This window comes from Camarhynchus parvulus, chromosome 27, assembly GCF_901933205.1.
Source record: "Camarhynchus parvulus chromosome 27, STF_HiC, whole genome shotgun sequence".
Classification (NCBI taxonomy): domain Eukaryota; kingdom Metazoa; phylum Chordata; class Aves; order Passeriformes; family Thraupidae; genus Camarhynchus; species Camarhynchus parvulus.
The window spans coordinates 356,092-375,451 of NC_044597.1; the positions used below are offsets into that span (position 1 = coordinate 356,092).

Sequence of the window (19,360 nt, forward strand, 5' to 3'; positions counted from 1 at the left end):
AGGGGGGTCAGGCCTTGGCACTGCCCAGGGAGGGTCGGAGTGCCCATCCCTGCAGGTGTCCAAGGAATTCCCGGTCATGGCACTCAGGGCTCTGGGCTGGGGACAGGGTGGGGATCAGGCACGGGTTGGACTTGATGATCCTGCAGGTCTTTTCCAACCTCAGTGTTTCTGGGATTCTATGATTGCTGGAAATAATGCTTATCTATATTCTTTCTCCACATTTTTCATGCCAAGCTGACATAAAGAATACTTTGATGCTGCATTTCATGCCTTTCCTCCCTCCCTTACCAGTAACATGGAATTATATCCCCATTCCTTTAAAATTCTGAGGTTTAGCAAGTGCATAAAGTACACTTAAACCCAAGCCCTGACTGTAAAGCAAATATTCATTTTTCTCTCAGGAAACCATTTCTTTGACTTTTTATTTTGAGCTCCATCATGGTTGTTGCATGCAAAGGCAACTTTGTGAAAAAGAAGGTTAAGTGCTAAGGTTAAAACAGGTTCAAGTATAATCCAGAGTGCCCTTGGCAAAGACAGAAGGGTTTTAGTGGGTCTCATTTATCATTGCCTGACTGCTTAAAGTGCTTGACTGGCTCATTATTGTTTTTATATGCCTGTAGAAGAGCTGCAAAAGAGCCAGTGAGAAAAGTATCGCTGTTTTCCTCGTTTAACCCACACTCAAAACGGAACAATAATATTTAAGACTTCAGAGTGTAAAAGGTTTCCTCTTCAGAAACCAAATTCCCCAGCATGAGCCACGTGGAGCAGCTCGGGCTCAGCTCCAGAGGGGAGGTTCCTGTTGGTGTGGAGTTACATCTATGGAAGAATTTTAGAGGTGAGAGCCTGGAGCTGCTCCTGCCAGCTGGGGTTCCCAGGCCTTGCTGAAACCACTGCCTGACCTTCAGCCTTTCCTCCTCGGCCATTCTGCCAAAGCTTTGTCCTCCCCCCACAGGGGCTGTGGGCTCTGCAATGGAAGGAATGGTTGGACCATCCCTGGAAGGCAGGGAGCTGCTGGAACAGTTTTCCCAGGAGGTTGTGGACTCCCCATCCCTGGAAGTGTCCAAAGCCAGGTTGGACAGGGCTTGGAGCCACCTGGGACAGTGGAAGGTGTCCCTGCCATGGTAGGGGGTGGGAATGAGAAGAGCTTTAAAGTCCCTTCCATCTCAAACCATTCCATGATTCTGGGATCATGGAACACTAAAAAGAATATTTTGGAGCACAGATCTCAAATATCAGTGATCAAAGACCTTCTCCATGCTCCATCCTTGCCTGTTTGTTTTGCAGATGGATCCTGGGGGATACAGGCAGTGCTTCCAGTGTTCTGCACCTGGCTGTAGCATTCACATTCTCTGAAAAAATCCCTTTGCCCAGGATTTTTCTCCTGGGAAGCTGAGAAGCCTCAGAGAAAAGGAAAACAATTCTATCTCATTTGCTTCTCCTGTGTTATGCTCATGTGGAATGTGCTTGGAGATTGTTTACCCACAGGTGATTGTTTCATTGGATTCTGCTGGGAGTTGTTTTCACTCTTTGGCCAGTCAGGGCCAAGCTGTGTCAGGACTCTGGAGAGAGTCATGAGTTTTCATTGTTATCTTTTTAGCATTCATTAAGTATCCTTTCTGTGTTCTTTAGTATAGTATTCTTTAATACAATATAGTATAATAAAGTAATAAATGAGCCTTCTGAGAACACAGAGTCAGGTGCATCATTCCTGCCTTCATCGGGGCATTCCCTGCAAGTACAATACCTGGGGATTTGTGTGCAGTTGTGTAAATCACCAGGATGATATGGCAGAGGTCCTGACTGGGAGTGGGAGGTTTAATTAAGTGTCTGCTTTAATTCATGGTACCTTGCCAAGGCTCTTTACAAAGCTCTTCTGGAGCTCAGGAGGTGTTAATGCCGCTGGAAAAGGCAGTGGCTTCATCCCACAGCAGCTGAATCCAACCTGGAACAGGTACAGAACAAGACTGGGAGGAGGATTAAGGAAAAGAAGCACCTGTTCTAGAGGGGAGATTATGAGAATTGAGCTTGTTTAAGTGAGTCTGGCAAAGGCTGTGTGAAGGACTGGGATAACTCTGGAGAAATCCATCAAGGGGATGATGACTGCAGGGTGGAGAAATTGAGCTATTTCAGTCAAATCATGGTGCTGGATTTGGAGCAAATGGTACAAATTGGTCATGGATAACTTGGTGCTGGAAGTTGGAAAGGTTTTTTTATTGTTATTATTTCTTGAAGGGACAAAATTCTGAAGTAACGGGGATAAAGAGCCCAGCAGGGTTTTGACCAGGATCATCCCTTGAAGGTGGGATTGTGTGAGGTGGCTGCCAGGAGCAGGAGGGTTCAAGGACCTCTCCAAGTCCATGGACAAGCTTGTCCTGGACTGAAGGAATGGGTTGGGTGCACACCTGGATTGTGGGAATCAGGCACCTCTCACCTGGGTTAAGCAGAGTGGTGGGGTGCCTGAGAAACCTGGAAAACACAGCCATGTCCTGGAAAGCTCTTTCCCCTCAGTTCCTGGAGTCACACAGTATCAATTCTGTGTTTCCTGATCCTGAGATTTTAATACCCAGCTTATGAGTTCTCAGAATGCATTTAACTCAGCCCCTGTCTATGTCTGCATGGAGACAGGAATATTGAGTCCATCGGGGTGGAAATCCTATGAGTGCTTAACCCTGGCCAGGGCTGGGTGAAGATCCCACGTGGAGGCTGCAGCAGCTTCCCTTGAGGGTGTTCAAGCTGCCTGCAGTGAGAATCGCCCCAAAACAAGACACCCCAACTGCAGACACTCTCTGGTCTGAGCTTCCCAAAATTACAGGTTAATGTTAATGTTGAGGACACCCATGAGTGTTACTCAATTTCTCCCCTGCAAGGGAGGGTAAGAATACCTTGGGATCCTGTTAATGGCCAATCTGACTGAAGTCAAGGCATTAGATGTGGCTGGGTTTTTGTTTATCCATATTCATATCCCATCTGGGAGCCCCTGGGATGCTGTTGTATTGGACATCACACAAAAATGGAGCAGAAATGTGGTCTCTCCTCTGCTGCTTAAAAAGAATAAAATTTTTTTCTCTGATTTATGGGCTGTCTGAGCAGCAGGGGAGAAAAGGGAGGGACAGCATCAGTTCAGTTCATTCGGACCAGTACTCACAACAGAGACAAAGGGAAAACCTTTTAAAAAGTATATTAATAAATTTCCTCTGCAGAAATGAGTTACTTGGGCTCAGTTTTACCCACCTGGGAACTCTGATTGTTGTCTCATGAAACAGAGCACCTGCTCTGTTATCCCATAAATAAGGGAGAGCAAATGCATTGTGTGCTCATTCCAAAGCCTGGCTCCCCCGCAGGGCTGGAATGTGCTGCAGCAGAGGGAAGAGATTTGGAAGTTTGCCCTCCGGTTTCCTAGAGAGACAAGGCTGTGGGAGCAGTTAGCGAAACATTCACTCTGCCCGCCGGGGTTCCCTCCGTGGCTCAAAAGTGGTTGTTGCTGCTGTTAATTAGAGCTGTGTGGAAACATCCCCGGCAAAGCTGGAGCCGCAGCAAACGTGCCTGGCAGGGTTTTGGTCCAGGCTCCAACTGCAAATCAGCTGCCCTGCAAGATTTGGGAGGGAGCAGGAGAGCTGGAGCTCTGGCATCAGTGATGTGGGAATGCTCTTAGGACAAACCAAGGTCCAGATGTGGACTAATTAAGACCCACTATGTGTTGACTTAGTGGATATTTAGCTAATGAAGATGGGGCTGGCAGCCCAGCTTTGTGCTGAATGTGCAGTTCAACCTCCTTTCTCTTGCTTTTAGTGGCAGCACTGGGAGTTTGCTCTGAGTCCATCCTGTCCCTTTTGAATCCTAAATTGTGACCTCAGAATCTCCACTGGAAGCAGGGCAGTGATGACCCTGCTAAGAGTCATTTGTGCTGACGTCAGAGCTGGTACTGCTGGCACCCTTGGGTGCTTTGCAGGGTTCTGTGACCCATCTCCAGAGGGATTATCCTGAGGTAAAGGATGGATCAGGCTGCTAGAGCTGGGCTGCTCCTGCTGCAGAAGGAGGGATGCTTTGCTTAGCCAATGCAGAGAGCCTAAGAGGTAAATCCATGCTGGTTGTTTGGGATGAGGGACAATAGAGCTGTCAGAGAGGGAGGGGGTGGCTTTGCTGGAGCTGCCTCAGACACTGAAATCCCATCTGGTTAGCAGTACCAGGTTCATGCTGTGAACACAGCCATAAGTGTACAGGATGTGCCCCAACCCACAGCTCAGCCTCACCCTGAGATCCATGTCAGACTGGGAAGTGAGAGCTTTCCATCTCCTGCTGCTGTGTTCCAGATCATTTGCTGTGACTCTGGGCATGTGTTGTCAATTCACCAGCACCTTTATGCAGTCAGTTATAATTCACATTTGCTGGGTTTTAATGAATGTTTGTTCACTGGAGCATTTGCCAGGGAGTGTGCGTGGTGTGCAGAGCCAGCCCACATCCCAGCAGCCTCCAACTTGAGCTGAGCTGAGGAATCAAGCTCAGGAACAAATCAGGAATATATTTTGTGACACGCACTGCCTGCGGTGTGAGACGGAGGGGACTCTGTGAATAGGAGTCTTGCAAGAGAGTCCCAGCAGCCACATGGATGGAAGACTTTCCTGCCAAAGCAATGGAAAATCCCAGAGATAACCAGGGCCCTGCTGAAATTCCCTTAAAATCTAAATAAATACAGGCTCAGTCACTACCACTCTGGACCACCTCACTGTCTGCTGCTCCCACTGCCAGGTTTGTTGTCCTGCCTGGTATTCTCATCGTCTGGATGGGGAATGGAAGCAAACCAGGACATATGGAATGCATGGTGATGAGGGGCCTTTGAGGAACATCCCAGGAGTCCCAGATTCTCAGGAAGGCATTGAGAGACACAAGGAACACTGTGATATTTTTGGGGTCCCCAGGATGAAGGAGGAAGTGACAATCTGACTCCATGTTCTTAGAAGGCTAATTTATTATTTTATGGTATTATATTATAATAAAGAATGCTATACTAAAACTATACTAAAGAATAGAGAAAGGATACAGACAGAAAGCTTAACAAGATACTAATTAAAAACTCCTGACTGACTCCTCAGGGTCTGACACAGCCTGACCGTGATTGGTCATGAAGTAAAAACAATTCACCTGTTGGATAAACAATCTCCAAACCACATTCCAAATCAGCAAACATAGGGGAAGCAATGAGATAATATTATTTTCCTTTTTCTCTGAGGCTTCTCAGCTTCCCAGGAGAAGAATCCTGGCAAAGGGATTTTTCAGAAAATGTGAGAGTGACAGAATACAGACAGAGCTAAGGCTGAATGCGATTGTTGTAAAGATGCAGGACTCACTCAAAAAGGGAATGTGGGGATTTGGGAAACACTTGACAGTGTTTTGGGAGCCCAGTCCACTTTGTTGGTAGAGACAGCAATAGAAATTCATAATTACTGTAATAAACGTGTGGGAGTTAATTACTTCTCCCATTTGCTGGCTGTGTAAAAGATGCAGTGAGGAACAGGGACTGCTTCCCCTGTCCTTTGACTGGGAGAGCCAAGGCTGCAGCCTGTGCCAGGGAAAGATGTGTCAGGAAAACCAAAGAGCTGACAAAAGAGTAGGCTACAAAGTTGAGCAGCTCTGAGTCCTGCTAGGCAAAAACCTCTGACCAGGAAACTGGATTTCAGCAGCTTCTCCTTCCATCTCTTTGCCTTCCAGTGCAGCTGCTGCTTGGACAAAATCAGCCTGGCTTTAAAGTAGGTCAGAGCTGAAGTCATCTCAGGATGCTCTTAGAAGAAGAAATACATGTCAGTGTGGCACCACTGTGGCTTTTAATAGAGTTGTTCTCCACTGGCTGCTCCGTGGGACTCAGATCCAGAAGAAAAGCTGCAGCCAGGTGGGACAAGCCATGGATCACAAATCCTACCTGAAGGGATGCACTCCAGCAGAGACGAGGACAGCGCAAGGGGAAGGTGGGAGTGGAGGTCCAAATTCTCAAACTACTTCCAAAAAAATGGACTTGGAGAAGCATCAGGGTCCTGAGCACCTTCTTAGCAGCTTTGGGGTCCCAAAAACCTAATTATCCACTCAAGAGTCTGGTGTCGTATTGAGTAATCCAAGGGGCTTTTTGGACAGACTGACAGCCATCCAGTCTGGGCTATTTTAGTAGCATGAAGACATCCTGGGTGCTGCTTTTAAGTCTCAGACACGTAATTAGCAGTTCCAGGTTCTGAGCAGCTCATTAGTGTTTGGGCAATCAGGAAGTACCAATGAGTTGAAATCATAACCAATGAGTTATGATTTCAAGCACCTGCTCAGCAGCTGGGAGTTTTGGATCTCTCCTGATAGCGATGCCAGCAAGTTCCAAACCTGCTTTCAGGGAAGCATTTTCATCAGGCTGGAGAGAAATTCACACTTTTTTTCCCTGTCGCTGTCCAGCAGCCAAATTCTTGTGCCTCGTTTCCTCGGGAGGAGTGCTCCAGGCTGAGCTGCAGTTTGACTGGGCTCTAAAAGCTGCGTTTAGCTGAACACATTAAGCCCATCTGCTTCCCAAACCCAGCAGCAACTCCAGCCCTCCTGGGCAGCTTGGCAGCGCTGCTGTTCTGACACAGCTCGGGCAGGAGGCTTTTTGGGAAGGCAGAGGAGGGAGGGAGAAAGAGGAGGAAGATGTGAAAGCAGATCAGCACAGCACCTCAGAGGAGCTCTCCCTTCTCCCGAGCCACCCACCACACCACAGACACACAAAAGAGAGGAGAAAACCAGTATTTACTGACTCTCTGAGGAATGCGAGGCTGGATCGAGCTCCATGTGAGGGATCCATGCATTATTTATGGCTCTGGGCTGTGCTATCCCCTGCTGGATGAGCCAAGTGTTCTCTCAGAGAACGGCTCTTACCAGGCAGTTTAACCCCCTTCCCTCTTGTCTCTGCTGAGCTGACACTGCAGGACACAAAGGCAGAGCCCAGGTGAGCACAGCCAGGAGGGTCTGAGCCGTGCCTGGGATGGGATCCCCGGCCCTGGAGAATGGAAGTGCTGCCAGTGCCCCCCAGTGCCCCCCCCAGTTCCCCCCCAATGCCCCCTCCAGTGCCCTCCAGTGCCCCTTCAGTTCCCCCCCAGTGTCCCCCCAGTGCCCTCCAGTGCCACCTGAGCCAGCAGCGCCCAGATAAAGCAGCTTTTTGGGACCAATTCATGTTCTCTTGCTCCATAGTGCATGTAAAATCCATCAGAATAAAAATCAGAGCAACACGAGGTGTGGGCTTGTTTGCATTTTACTCCTTTATTACCATAAAATATGGAACTGTGTTATAACATGATAAGGTTTATACTGTGTTACACCTGGCTTCATAGCTTATAAAGAATTTGTATTAAATATGAGGTTAAGTAGGTTTCAAGCACATTGTATTAAGGGGATATTTAGTATATAACAGATGATTTCATTATTATAAAATGCCATCAATATTTCAGTACAACAACCTGTTACAGATTAGAGACAAGTTGGAACTGTCTGTTTTACCAGCCCTGAGTAAAATACTTCAGCAGTTTTGAAACTAAACAAGAAAACCCATGTGATTCATTTGGACTTTTGATCTGAAGTGGATTTCACTAAATCAAATTGACATTTTGCAGTGAAATGTTAGAAATGAGATGAGACCACATTTTCCTCTCATGGGTTTTCTGATCTTCATGGAAAGGGTGGTCAGGGATTAGAAAGGGCTGCCCAGGGCGCTGATGGAGTCCCTGTCCCTGGGGGGTTTAAAAGCCTTGTGGATGTGGCATTTGGGAACATGGTCAATGGTGGCCTGTCACTGACATATTTTCTGAAAAATCCTTTCACTACGATCTTTTCTCCTGAGAAGCTGGGAAGCTTCAGCTTCTCCATGTTTTGCTACTTTAGAATGTGATTTGGAGAATTGTTTACCCAGCATGTGAATTGTTTCTAATTAATTGCCAATCACAGCCAGCTGTGTCAGACTCTCTGAGTCTCATGAGATTTTATTATTCATTCCTTTCTAGCTTTCTGATGTCTCCTTTCATCTATTCTTTTAGTATAGTTTTAGTACATAATTTTCTTTTAATATAATATAACATCATAAAATAATAAATCAGCCTTCTGAAATGTGGAGTCAAGATTCTCATCTCTTCCCTCATCCTGGGAACCCTCAAACACCACCACAGTGGCCTTGGCAGTGTTGGGGATGGTTGGACTCAATGATCTCAGAGAGCTTTTCCAACCTGCACAAAGCCATGATTCTGTGATCATTTCCCCACACAGCCCCTGCCCAACATCCAAGCCAGGGCCAGTGGGCTTTGCCAGGCTGGCGGCACAGTGGGAGCCCTCAGAGCAAAGGCTCTGAGAGTTTGCAGAGGAGAATGTTCAGTGCCTTGAGAAAAACAGCCATGTGTGGGCTCATCCCCCTGTGCCTCTGCATCCTTGTCTCCTGGGCTCTCCACACCACTGGCATTCCCCAGGCAGCAGAGGCAGAGCAGCAGGGCTGTGGGAGCTGCTCATGTTGCGTTGTGCATCCAGAGGGAGCAGGGGAGGGTTCTCCAGGAGAACAGGAATCCCAAAAGACCCTCCATGAGCTGGGAGTGACCTGAGCCCCTGATGCACAACATTCCACAGAGACACAGAGGGAACACATGCCAGAAACACACCAGCACTGATCCAAACTCTGGGTTTGTGGCGACTGCTCTGGGGTGGTGGTGACTGCTCTGGGGCGTTAATGCCTAATGCCTTCCTTGTTGGTATAAGCCTGTCTGAGTGACGGCCTGGGACAAAAGGATTTGTTTTGCTTTATTTTGTCTCTGGATGTTGGATTTCTAAGGAGCCTCAGGAAGTGGAGCAGAGAGAAACTCAGTGAGGCAAGAAGCTGTTTTGCCTCCCTGGAAAAGGCTCCAGAAGGCTCATCCAGCCCCATCCAGCCACAGGAAAACCCTCTGAGGGAGCTTTGGGCTGAGTTGGGGCCTCAGACACTGCAGTGGTGAGAGACATCTGTGCCAGGGGAAGGCTGGAGCTGTAAGGAAAGCTCTGGCTCGGGGATCTGCAGGGATCTGCTGATGTCTCTGTTTCCTGGCAAGACATGGACCAGGGGAGGCCTAAGGAAAAGTTAACAACAAAGGAGTGTGAGTGCTGGGAGGCAGCAGGGACCTCTCTGTGGCACAGCAGCTTCCAGCAGGAGGAAGAGAAGGGAAGTTTGAGGAGCCATGAGGAATTTCTGAGGCAGATGCTGATGGGTTTGGGCTCAGACAGCTCAGCAGATCTTCTAAATACATCCTTCAAGGAAGGCAGTGAAAAGGTCCTACAATTTGGGCCAGCAGATCTGAGAGTGCTTCGAGGACATACTTGATTTTGGAGCTCCTCACCCTAAACTGGACTTTCCCCAGTAAGAAAGGGAAGCTCTGAATCTTTATTCTTGTTGTTAAAACAGGAACAATATGAATGTGATTTCTTAATCAGTGGACCATAAACAACCCTTCTTCCTAAGGGATGATAGCTCTTATTTTTTTTATCCATGGGGGAAGTAGGAAAGAGAGATTTCTTTTGGCTCTGCAACCCATCTGTGATAGAGAAAACTGTTCCCTGAATCCCATCCTGTCACTGATCAGGGTCTGTGTACAAATCACAGACGGGACAGGACTGCTGGGGACGGCGTCTCAAGCTGTTTTATTTTCCAGCATCAGTCTCATTACATGGTGATGACAATGGGAAGACGCCAGCAGCTCACGTCCCCAGCAGCAGACCAAGAACTTAATGTTACAACTCACTTTAAAAGTTTTTTGACCAATCACACAAAGCAAAAGCACATTGACAGTAGTTCTATCCAACCACTATAAGCACAGGTACCTTTGGTTAAAACAATGCTTGGTTATTTCAAATACAATACCTGCTTGTGAGCCTTAAAACACAATGCACAGAGCTCCATTATTAAGCTTAAAGCTTTCTTATATCTTGCTAGATAAACTTTTCTGTAGCTTAGGGAGTTATTCTAGACAAGCGTTAATACACAGATCATTGTTCTATTTGTCCTTGCTTTTCTACATTTTACATAATTTTTCTGCTGATCTATCTCATGGCTACTGCTTAGCTCTAATCACAGTTCTGCTGTCTCTGAGGCCTGCCTTTTACAGCTTTCCCAAAACTTTTTGATTTATGGATTCCCACGCACCCTGATGGTTCAGCCCCTGCCAAAGCCCCTGGTTATGGGCTGCCATGGGGGTGTGCAACCAAAGAGATCACCTTGGCTTCCAGCAAGGGATAACTCCTGGCAGAAGAGGAAATACAGGATATGAAGGGGTAGGGAGGTGTCAGAGCTTGGTCCAAGCACCTGGGAGGTTCTTCTCCTGACTGCTGGAGGATTGTCCCACCCCCTGGCTTTGGAGCCAGGAGGAATTGGTTTTCCCAGATGCATTTGTCAAGGGCTCCATGGCACCACAAAGAGAAGCACTGCAGATCTGTCAGCATGGCCCTGGGAAGACATCTCCAAGGAAAGCACCATTTTTCCTCTCTCTTCGAGGGTCTTTCACTTTTATCCCATACCCACACAAGGCAAAGGTCAGACTTGTGCTGCAGAAGAAACCCCTCATCCTTTCCAGGAGGCTTTCAGCCAAAGGGATGGGCTGTAAATCACCCTTGTTTCCAAGTGCAGCTCTGGGTTTTATGTTCTGGGCTGAGGAGATAAACACACTCCCTACTCACAACAGAGAGAGTGTGTAGCATTTATTTCCAATCCTGTCCCCCCACATGCCCACCCTGGCATGACAAATCAGAGGCTGTAATTTTCTGGGAGGCAAGTTTTATGGGAAGCAATGCATTTTTCTGTCCCAGCTGCTAAACAGTCTGTGGCTCTGCAGCTGATACCAGGTTTGGGCAGTTTATTCTCTGACAGACTTGCCATGATTTTCCAATTCACTGATGTAACATGGGATGATTAAGAGAAGTCTTCCCTTCTTGCTACTGTCATTCTTCCCCTCCTCTATGTAATTCTTTCCCAATTTACTTTTGAACAAAGAGGGCTCTTCTGTCTCCACACAGGTCTGAGTTTTTTGTTTTCTTTCTGTCTTATTCCCATGTCCCAGAGAAAGTTCAAGGAGCAGCTTTGTGTGGGTGTCTCAGTCCTGTTGAAGTTCAGTGTTTTCAAAGCTGGGAATTGGGTGTTATTTAAGGTCCCTTCCAACACAGGCCATTTTAGCATTTTATGAAACCTGAAGAATTTCTGCTGTGACCTTTAACTCTTTAAAGCCATTTAAAAGCACAAGCTCCCCAGAAGAGGGGGATATGCAGCAGATGACCCCAAGTCTGAGGCACAACTCTTAGCTGTGTTGAGGATGTTTAGCTTTGGATTAAGATAAATCAGCTCCTGAGAGTGATCTGTGCTGCCACCAAGCACTGTTTTATTTAAAACAGCCCCAGGTCCCACCAGCCGCAGGGCTCTGTCATTTTCAGCACTGTTTCTGTGGAATGTATTGGCATGTTTGGCTCTTTCTGGATCCTTGTGCAATCTCTGCTGCTGATCCTGGCATTTAACTGGCCATCATCATTATCCTGATGCAATTTGAATGCAGTTGTGTGGTTACAGGTTATAGTGCAGATCTTTGAAGCACAAACACAGTCCTGTTCCTCCCCCTGGGAAATGACAAAGAACTTATTAAAAAATATCTGTTGTAGTGAGGTGAGGCAGGGCTCTTCTCCCAGCTAATGAGTGACAGGATGAGAATAAATGGCCTAGAGTTTCATCAGGGTGAATTTAGGTTGGATATTAATAAAGATTTCTTCATGGAAAGAGTTATCAAGCACTGGTACAGGCTGTCCAGAGCAGTGGTGGAGTTCCCCATCCCTGGAGGCATTCAAAGAAGGTGTGGATGTGGCACCTGGGGACAGAGGCAGCGCTGAATGTGGTGCTGGTGCTGGCCTGATGGTTGCACTTGATGTTGTCCAACCTCAACGATTCTGTGATTCTATAAAAAGGGTTTGGGTTTTTTCCTGATGGTAGAGAAAGAATTACAGACAAAGACATTGCACTGGGTTCCAGGGAAGCTGAGATTAAGAAGACCATTTCCTGCTTTTGTTTTGAGCACAGCATAGCTGCATCATTCAGGGGAATGTGGTACCTTGACTCTCCTGTGCTTTTTATTCACTCTCTGCACTGACTGGAGGTTGCAGAGTGCAAGGACCTGAAGGGCAGGCTGTGCACACTCTGTGAACTGACGTGGGAGCACAGAGCCAGGGATAAATTCCCTCCTGTACTACAGGAGCGTGATAATCTTCAACACCAGAGGTAACAGGAGCTACACAACTGAGACACAGCAGCACATTGCCAGCCCAGCCTTGGTGGCTCCTGCTGCATTCAGAAACAGCATCATCCTCGTTTGTATTTGCTGTGTGTGTTTGTGTTTGTGTTGCTTCTGCTGAGGGATGAGAATGCAGCAGGAGAGAGAGCAGGGAGTGGCAGGGGTTATCACTGGCCTGGGGGCAAGTGGAGGACACCACTTGGGACTGAGAGGGAAAAGGCAAAGGCAGATCAAGGCAAAGCATCTCAAATGGGGACACAAGAATATTAATGCAACTGTACATGAAGAAATTCCAGTCACAGGACCAAGAATGGATTTCCCTCGACCCTCCTCAGGCTGCCCCCTCTGGCAATACCCAGACCTGGCAGCAGCTGAAAAGCTTCAGCAATGACAGCTCCAGAACAGTGACCACAATGTCCGTTCCCTGGCAGGGGCTGTTTGTCCATGAATGGATCATTACTGACCCAGCAGCTCCTTCAAACACAGTTGGGGGCTGCTGGGACAAGCTGGTTGTGGGAGGGAAATATTATCTTAAATGGGAAAGTTAGGAGAGCCCTTCAGCCTGTGAAGCACCTGCAGCCAGGTATCTGTGTCCCTACAACTTAGTGGGATGAAAGATGGACCTTGAGCAAGGCCTGGCAGTTGTCCTTGCAGTGAATATCCATAACACCCTTTCATCCAGTGATTTCTCTTCAAGGCTTAGCTAATACCAGAACAATTTATCTGTGCTACATTCTGTCCTTGCAAATGTAGGGTCATCTGCCCCTGTTAAAAGCATGAGAGTGGAGACAAAGTCTCTTATGGCAAGGCCTTAAATCTAGAGAGAAGCCCAAGTGTGCCCCAGGTTCTCCCTTGAGAGCCCGGCCTTCCAGCAGTCATTCATTCAGTTTCAGGCCCTTCCAGCAGTTAATTAATTCAGTTTTAGGCCCATCCACGTGCTTGGCTCCAGGGATGCCAGTTGTACCTGTTCATTGGATTTGCAGCTCACCCTCTCTGCTGGCCCAGACAGGATAATCACTTCCCATTATTTATTAGTGTACAGCATCCTTCTCATCTCCAAAGGCATTTCCCCAGACTGTGGCTCCCCAGTCATAGGGGTTTGTGATGGGAGATGATGCTTGGGCTGGAGCTGCAGCACCACAGAGAAAACCTCAATGTGTTTGTGCTGCATTTACAGGCAACATTCCCACAGTTCAATCCCATGGGTCTTTGATTCCCAAATACAATCAGGTGTTTGGGTTTGCATGCCACAAAAGGTACTTTTGCCCCATTTTGGGGTCGTAACTTGACAGATGGCACAGGTGGTATGAAGTGAGCCAGTGTAGAGGAATCTGTTAGAACTGGAAAAAGGGGATGGGTATTTCCAATGCTCAGAGTGTCCCAGCTTCCTCTGGAATAGGAATTGCTGCATTTTCCCCAATATCCTGACTGCAGAGTTGAGCAGCTCATTTCTGTCAACCATGAGAAAACAGAGCAAGGAAGACAAAAAGAGACAACAAACCACTACTAGGTTAAAGGGAAAAAAAAGGCAGGGAAAAGTGTCTTCTGCCTTTGGTGTGCCACAATGGCTGCAGCTTCCAACAAGATTCAGGAAGGGATGAGATAAAGACAGCAGAAGAAATGAATGCCAGGCAAGACAGGCTCTGATCGTTGTAGGAATTTTAACCCAGCCTGAAGCTATGCACTACAAAAGTCTGAAAGCATAACCTCTCCCTGACCTTGGAAAAGATTTTCCCCTTCTTGAAAATAAAATTCAGAGGGGAAGAAAGGAGGAAATTGGTAGAAAAAACCCTGCAGCCTTTAAATACAGGCATTATGAACACAGCGCATGCAAAGCTTTCTGAATGCCACAAGCAATTCCTTATGAAAAGCCCTCCCTGTTCCTGCATCTCACCTGCAGCTGGGAGTGGCTGGCAGGGGAGCAGAGCAGAGACTGAGCACCAAGGTTTGCAATCCTTGCAGCAGGCAGAACAGAGGAAGGCTTGGGATGAGGGGTTGTGCTGTTACCTGCCTGCTTGAAATGCAGATCCAGCTTCTGCAATTCTTGCCAACACCTCCAAGCTAAAAATAGAAACATTTCCTTCACAGTTGGCATGCAGGAAGAATCTGAGTCTGGGGAGTTGGGCAATTATGAAGTTTTATGGGAACATCTCTCCTGTGCTGCGTTGGAGCAGCAATGGCAGAGCAGCAGCAGCAATATCAGAGCATCACCAAGAAGAGTTGGCACAGAGCCTACAGATGCTGCAAGATCTAAGAGCACAAACTGAACATCAGAGATGCTTCTGTGGGAGCAGAATGTCGGGCAGGAGGCACTTGGCCTCTGCAACCCACGGGAATGGAGCATTTTAGCTCCCACCTCCACCCTCCCTGAGTGACACCAGATGCCCAGAGGAGCTGTGCCTGGGTGTTTCTTTGCATTTAAAGCTGGGACAGGTCCCTGCAGTGTCCCAGCCTGGGCAGCTTCATGGTGTCTGTGGATGGTGCAGCTGGAGTGGCCAGAGCCCTCCTGTGTCAGTTCTGGGGACAACTCCAGAGACTGCTGAGGGCAGAATGAGCTGGAGAAGGTGTAAAAATCCCACCCTGGCACTGGTCATAACCAGATTTTGGGTCAAGGTGAGTTCCTGACAGGCCTGTCCAAAGAAAGCTTGGCTGGGGAGGGCAAAGGGATTCCTACCATGGTTACTAAAGGGAAGGGAAGGTGGAAACACACCACACTTAAACCAGTTTCTGTACTTTATTCCATGATCAAACCACTCTCTACAATCAATTCACCCACATCCAACTCATTAGCCCAGGATCCATCTGACTTGCCACCAATGCCATCCTTGCAGGTGAGCTGGGCCATGATGTTCCCTAGACCACACTCAGCAGTGACAGCTCCTGATATTTAGCAGCACTCCCTCCTCCTCCAGCCCACTGTCCACAGGATCAACATCTGGACTGCCAATCCCCAGCAGAGGATGCCTGGGGGCTCTGGGCCTCTTTGGGAATCTTTGCCCCTCCTTGGGACCTCTGCCACAGAAGGACCAGCTGGACGATGTCAGCAGCCTGCCAGGAAGAACAGCAAGGCAGCTTCCATCCTCTGGAACTGTAGGAAAACCTCAATACCTCTTCAGCCCTGTTTCAGCTGCCCTCAAACCCTGGTGATCTGAGAGGATTCTCCCTGCTCTCCTGCACCTGACACTGCAGTGACAACAGTGCAGGCCCTGGGAACCCTGCAAGGGCTGTCACATTTGGGCTTTCCCAGCCTTCTGAAGGACCTGCACCCATTGCGGTTGTTCAGAGGGGACAGAGGGACTCTGAGCTGGCAGGACCTGCTCATGGAAGGAAGCCAGTTTGGACTGTCCTTGTTGAAATACACACTGTTAGAGTGTTGCTGCGTTGTCATGTTTGTTTGGGGCAAAGCATTGACTGGGAGTAAGTTTCATCTCTTTGGGGTTTGCAGTAGGGGAGCCCCCTTCTTTCTCTGTGTGTTGGTGAAACTCTCCTCAGTTTCATTCATGAGCAGGGTGACCATGCTGTGAAATGCCCATTTACAGCCACACTTGCTCTTTTTTAACAGGTCCTTTTGCTCCAGGCAGGACACCCAAAACCCCCTCAGCAAATGTTAGAGGCCGGAGGCAGCCCAGCTCTGCTTTTCCTTTGGGAGGCTCAGCCCTCCCATCCGTGTGGTCCTGCTGCCCATTGAGGAGCTGAGGGGTGTGTGTGGTAACGTGTGGCCCAGGAGGAGTCAGGTCCTGTTTTGTTTGCCACTTTCCCAGTGATGTCTCAGGGATGTGGCACAATCTGTCCCCCATTTGTTAGACCAGAACCCTGGGGTGGTGTCAAAGCATCAACAGGATCAACCTGAACCTTTTGGACGTGGTTTGCTGTGGAGGGAAAGGGGGAGGTGAGGTAGAAGAGATGGAAGGGAAGAGTGCAAAGCTTTTTATGCCAAAGGGAGAGGAGATCATGACCCTTTCACTTGGATACTCTCCCCCCCCCCGACCCCCAAACCAGGCAGATCGGGATGGTGGCATGGGAGGAGCAAGGATTCTGTCAGTGTCATCTGTTTCCTTTCTCCACAGCTGCCACTGGATGGGAGTAACATGGAGCCCCAAACAGCACAGGTGTGTGGTGTGGCCATGCAGGGAGGAGGAGAAGCCTTGAACCCAATACTTGGCACCACCCCAAGCTCGGACCAGCCATCCAGGGAGGGATTCACTGTGGGTGTCTCCAGCACAGGCATTGCCCAGAAGGTGCCATCTGCTCAGGCACTGCTGTGAGAAGAGGACAGTGGTTCAGGAGTGACTGCAGGAGGAGCAGAGCACCCACTGCACTGAATCCCACAGGCTCTTGTGAAGAACCAGTTCACAGCCTGTGCTTTGAGGAGAGATCATTATACCCGAGTTTGGATTTCAGACAGCCTTTGGATATCATCTTTCCCTGTTCCCTGAAAGAGCTGTCATCTCTAGGTTAAGAAATAACTAGAAAACACAATGTCAAGAGCAAGGCCTCCTCCACCAGCTCCCAGAAGATCCAACTGCTGCATGACAGACTCACATCATCACTTGAAAACTTTTCCCAAACACAGCTCCTCTGCATCATTTGTTTCTGGCCCAGGTGGACACCAAAGTGCAGACACTGAAATGCTCCTGAATGCATCCCTCAGTTCCTTATTCCTGTGGCTGTGGTGGGATCTCTTGTTATTGTGTGTCAGGTTGATGTGAAGGTGCAGTGTGAGGTGCCCTCAGGTGCAGTGTGAGGAGGAGAAGCTGCTCTCCCATGAGGTATCTCCTCTGTGGCTCTAGGTGGGGATGTCTGGCTGATGGCTGCAAGATTTGGGTGATGGTTGCAGGCAGTTCTTGTTCAGGACAGCTCAGGCTGTCCCCTCACTCTGTAACACCACATTCCTGTCTGGGCTGAGCAGGACTGGGGAACAGATGGGCAGGTGAAGGTGGCTGAGCCCCCTCTGGAGAGGGGTCAGGGTGGCATCTGCTCCCAGGCCTGCTCTGACACCGGTGGAATGTGCTGAAAGGGAGAGATTTGGGTTCCCTACTTCAGTACAGAATGGGCTGGGAACACAGAGCATTTATCCAGGTGTTTCACAAGTGATACTGGCACTGAACAAAACACTGATGACAACTGCAAGGATTTCACTAAAAACTCTCCTGGCAGCATGGTGCCTCTTCAGCTCCAGGAGTGTGCCCTTCCTGAGTCTTTGGAAATGTCCCTCCAGCTGCCAGATGCAGAATCTGAGGAGGACAGGCACCAGAATGGGGGACAAAAATGAGGATATTTGTTATTATCTGGTAAAATTTTAGGAAGCTGTGGAAATCAGGAGTATGGTTCAGTTGCCCCATGATCATGGAGTCATGGAACGGCCTGGGTTGGAAGGGATATGAAAAACCATCCAGGGCCAGCCCTGCCATGGGCAAACACCTTCTACTGTCCCAGGCTGCTCCCAGCCCCAATGTCCAACCTGGCCTTGGGCACTGCCAGGGATGCAGGGGCAGCCCCAGCTGCTCTGGGCACCCTGTGCCAGGGCCTGCCCACCCTCCCAGGGAAGGATTTGTTCCCAATATTTAATAATTCTGCAGAGAACAGACATTTCCCAGCCTGTGTCAGTGCATGATTGGAGGGGTTGATGTAGCCCCTGGAGCCCATCACAACCACCCCAGAAAGAGGGCACTCCTGTGTTCCTTCTGGAGAAACCTTTTATGGATCCAGCCAGCCAAGCCAGCCTTCCCATGGATCCAGGCCAAGAACTACACTTGCTAGAAGGTGCTGCAGAGATTTCATATTCCCAGAGAAAGGGAGGCATCATCCAAATGTTCTGTGCCTGGGTTTAGAAGAGAAAGATTGAAATGAATCTGCACAGAAAATGGATTGCTTTAAATCCTGGTTATTTTAGAACTACATCAAGCTCATGACAGAAAACATGTCTTGCCATGGCTAATTCTGTCTTTGTATTAGCTGGGCCAGGGTGGGGAATTGAGCCAAAAGGAGCCAGAAACTCCTGCTCTCAAGCACTGGCTCCCATTTGGGAACACCACAGCCAGCTGTGCTTGTGGGATGCTGGGCTGTCACTCAGGAATGCCTTGCACTGATCCTGGCTCCTTGGCAGACTCAGGGAAGGAGGTCAGCAGGAGAGCAAAGGAGGCTTTGGAGGCTGCCCTGCTAAACCACACTGGGGCTTGAGGCAGCAAAGCTCCCAGGGGGAGCAGATGGAGTGGGAAGATCCCCCAGCACCTCCAAACCCTTCTCATGTCCCCGTGCCAGGGACAGCATGGGCCAGGCAAAGCTGGAAGTGACCATTCCCTGGGGAAAGCCTGTGGGGCTGGAGCTGGAGCTTCTCCTCTGCCAGCACAGAAATCCCTGAGCTGATGGAGCTGCCTTCCCTCAGGGCTGCATCCTGCACAGCTTTCCTTGGCAAAGGCCTTGGCTCCACCAGCACAGCTGGCTCAGGGTTTTCCAGCTCAATTAGCTTTTGTCTGGTTTATTGAGATTTGGGGCTAAAGTGCAGACTTTTGCTATTTTTGAAGGTAAGTTTAGGAGGAAGAATATTCTGTTTGCCACTGGGACAGCAAATCCTGGATGGTTTTGGTTCACTCTGATGTCAATAAGATTTTTCCTTTTTTTATAACTTCCTTTTTTGTTTTATGCAAACCCCTACTCAGAATAAATAATCTCAAACCAAAATATTCCATCTCAAAGAATTCCCTGTCCCTCTTCACCTCTCCATTTTTGTCCCTCTCCACCTCTCCATTTTTTGCTTTTTTTTGTTTTATTTTAATTTCCGTTTGATTTTACTTTTTTCTACAAAGAGAAACTGGCAAAAAGCTGGGATTTTCAGAGAGGGTTCTGAGGATTTTTTTAAGCCCATACCTGGCAGTTCTCTGCAGTCTCAGGGAACACAACCCCAATTCATCTATTTCTCCTTTCCCAGGGGCTGAATTTCCCTTTCACCCCACACCTGCACTGAGCTGAGCAGAGGAGCAATTGGATGGTGACTAAATTGCTGGTGACTAAATGATATGAGGAATGATCCTCATATCATTAATGAATTGAAAAAATAATTTTAAAAACCCCTGAGAGATGAACTG

The 19,360-nt window shown here is 48.4% G+C and overlaps 1 protein-coding gene across 1 annotated transcript in view; it reads left to right on the forward strand.

Moving 5' to 3' along the window:
- Positions 1–18,652, forward strand: part of LOC115914109 (acid-sensing ion channel 2-like) — a 35,455-nt gene extending 16,803 nt beyond the window's left edge. Inside the window, exon 2 of the mRNA XM_030966463.1 lies at positions 16,343–18,652. Coding sequence (XP_030822323.1) covers positions 16,343–16,540 — 198 coding nt within the window. The 3' untranslated portion in view covers positions 16,541–18,652. The remainder of the gene's footprint in view (positions 1–16,342) is intronic.
- Positions 18,653–19,360: the final 708 nt, after the last annotated feature.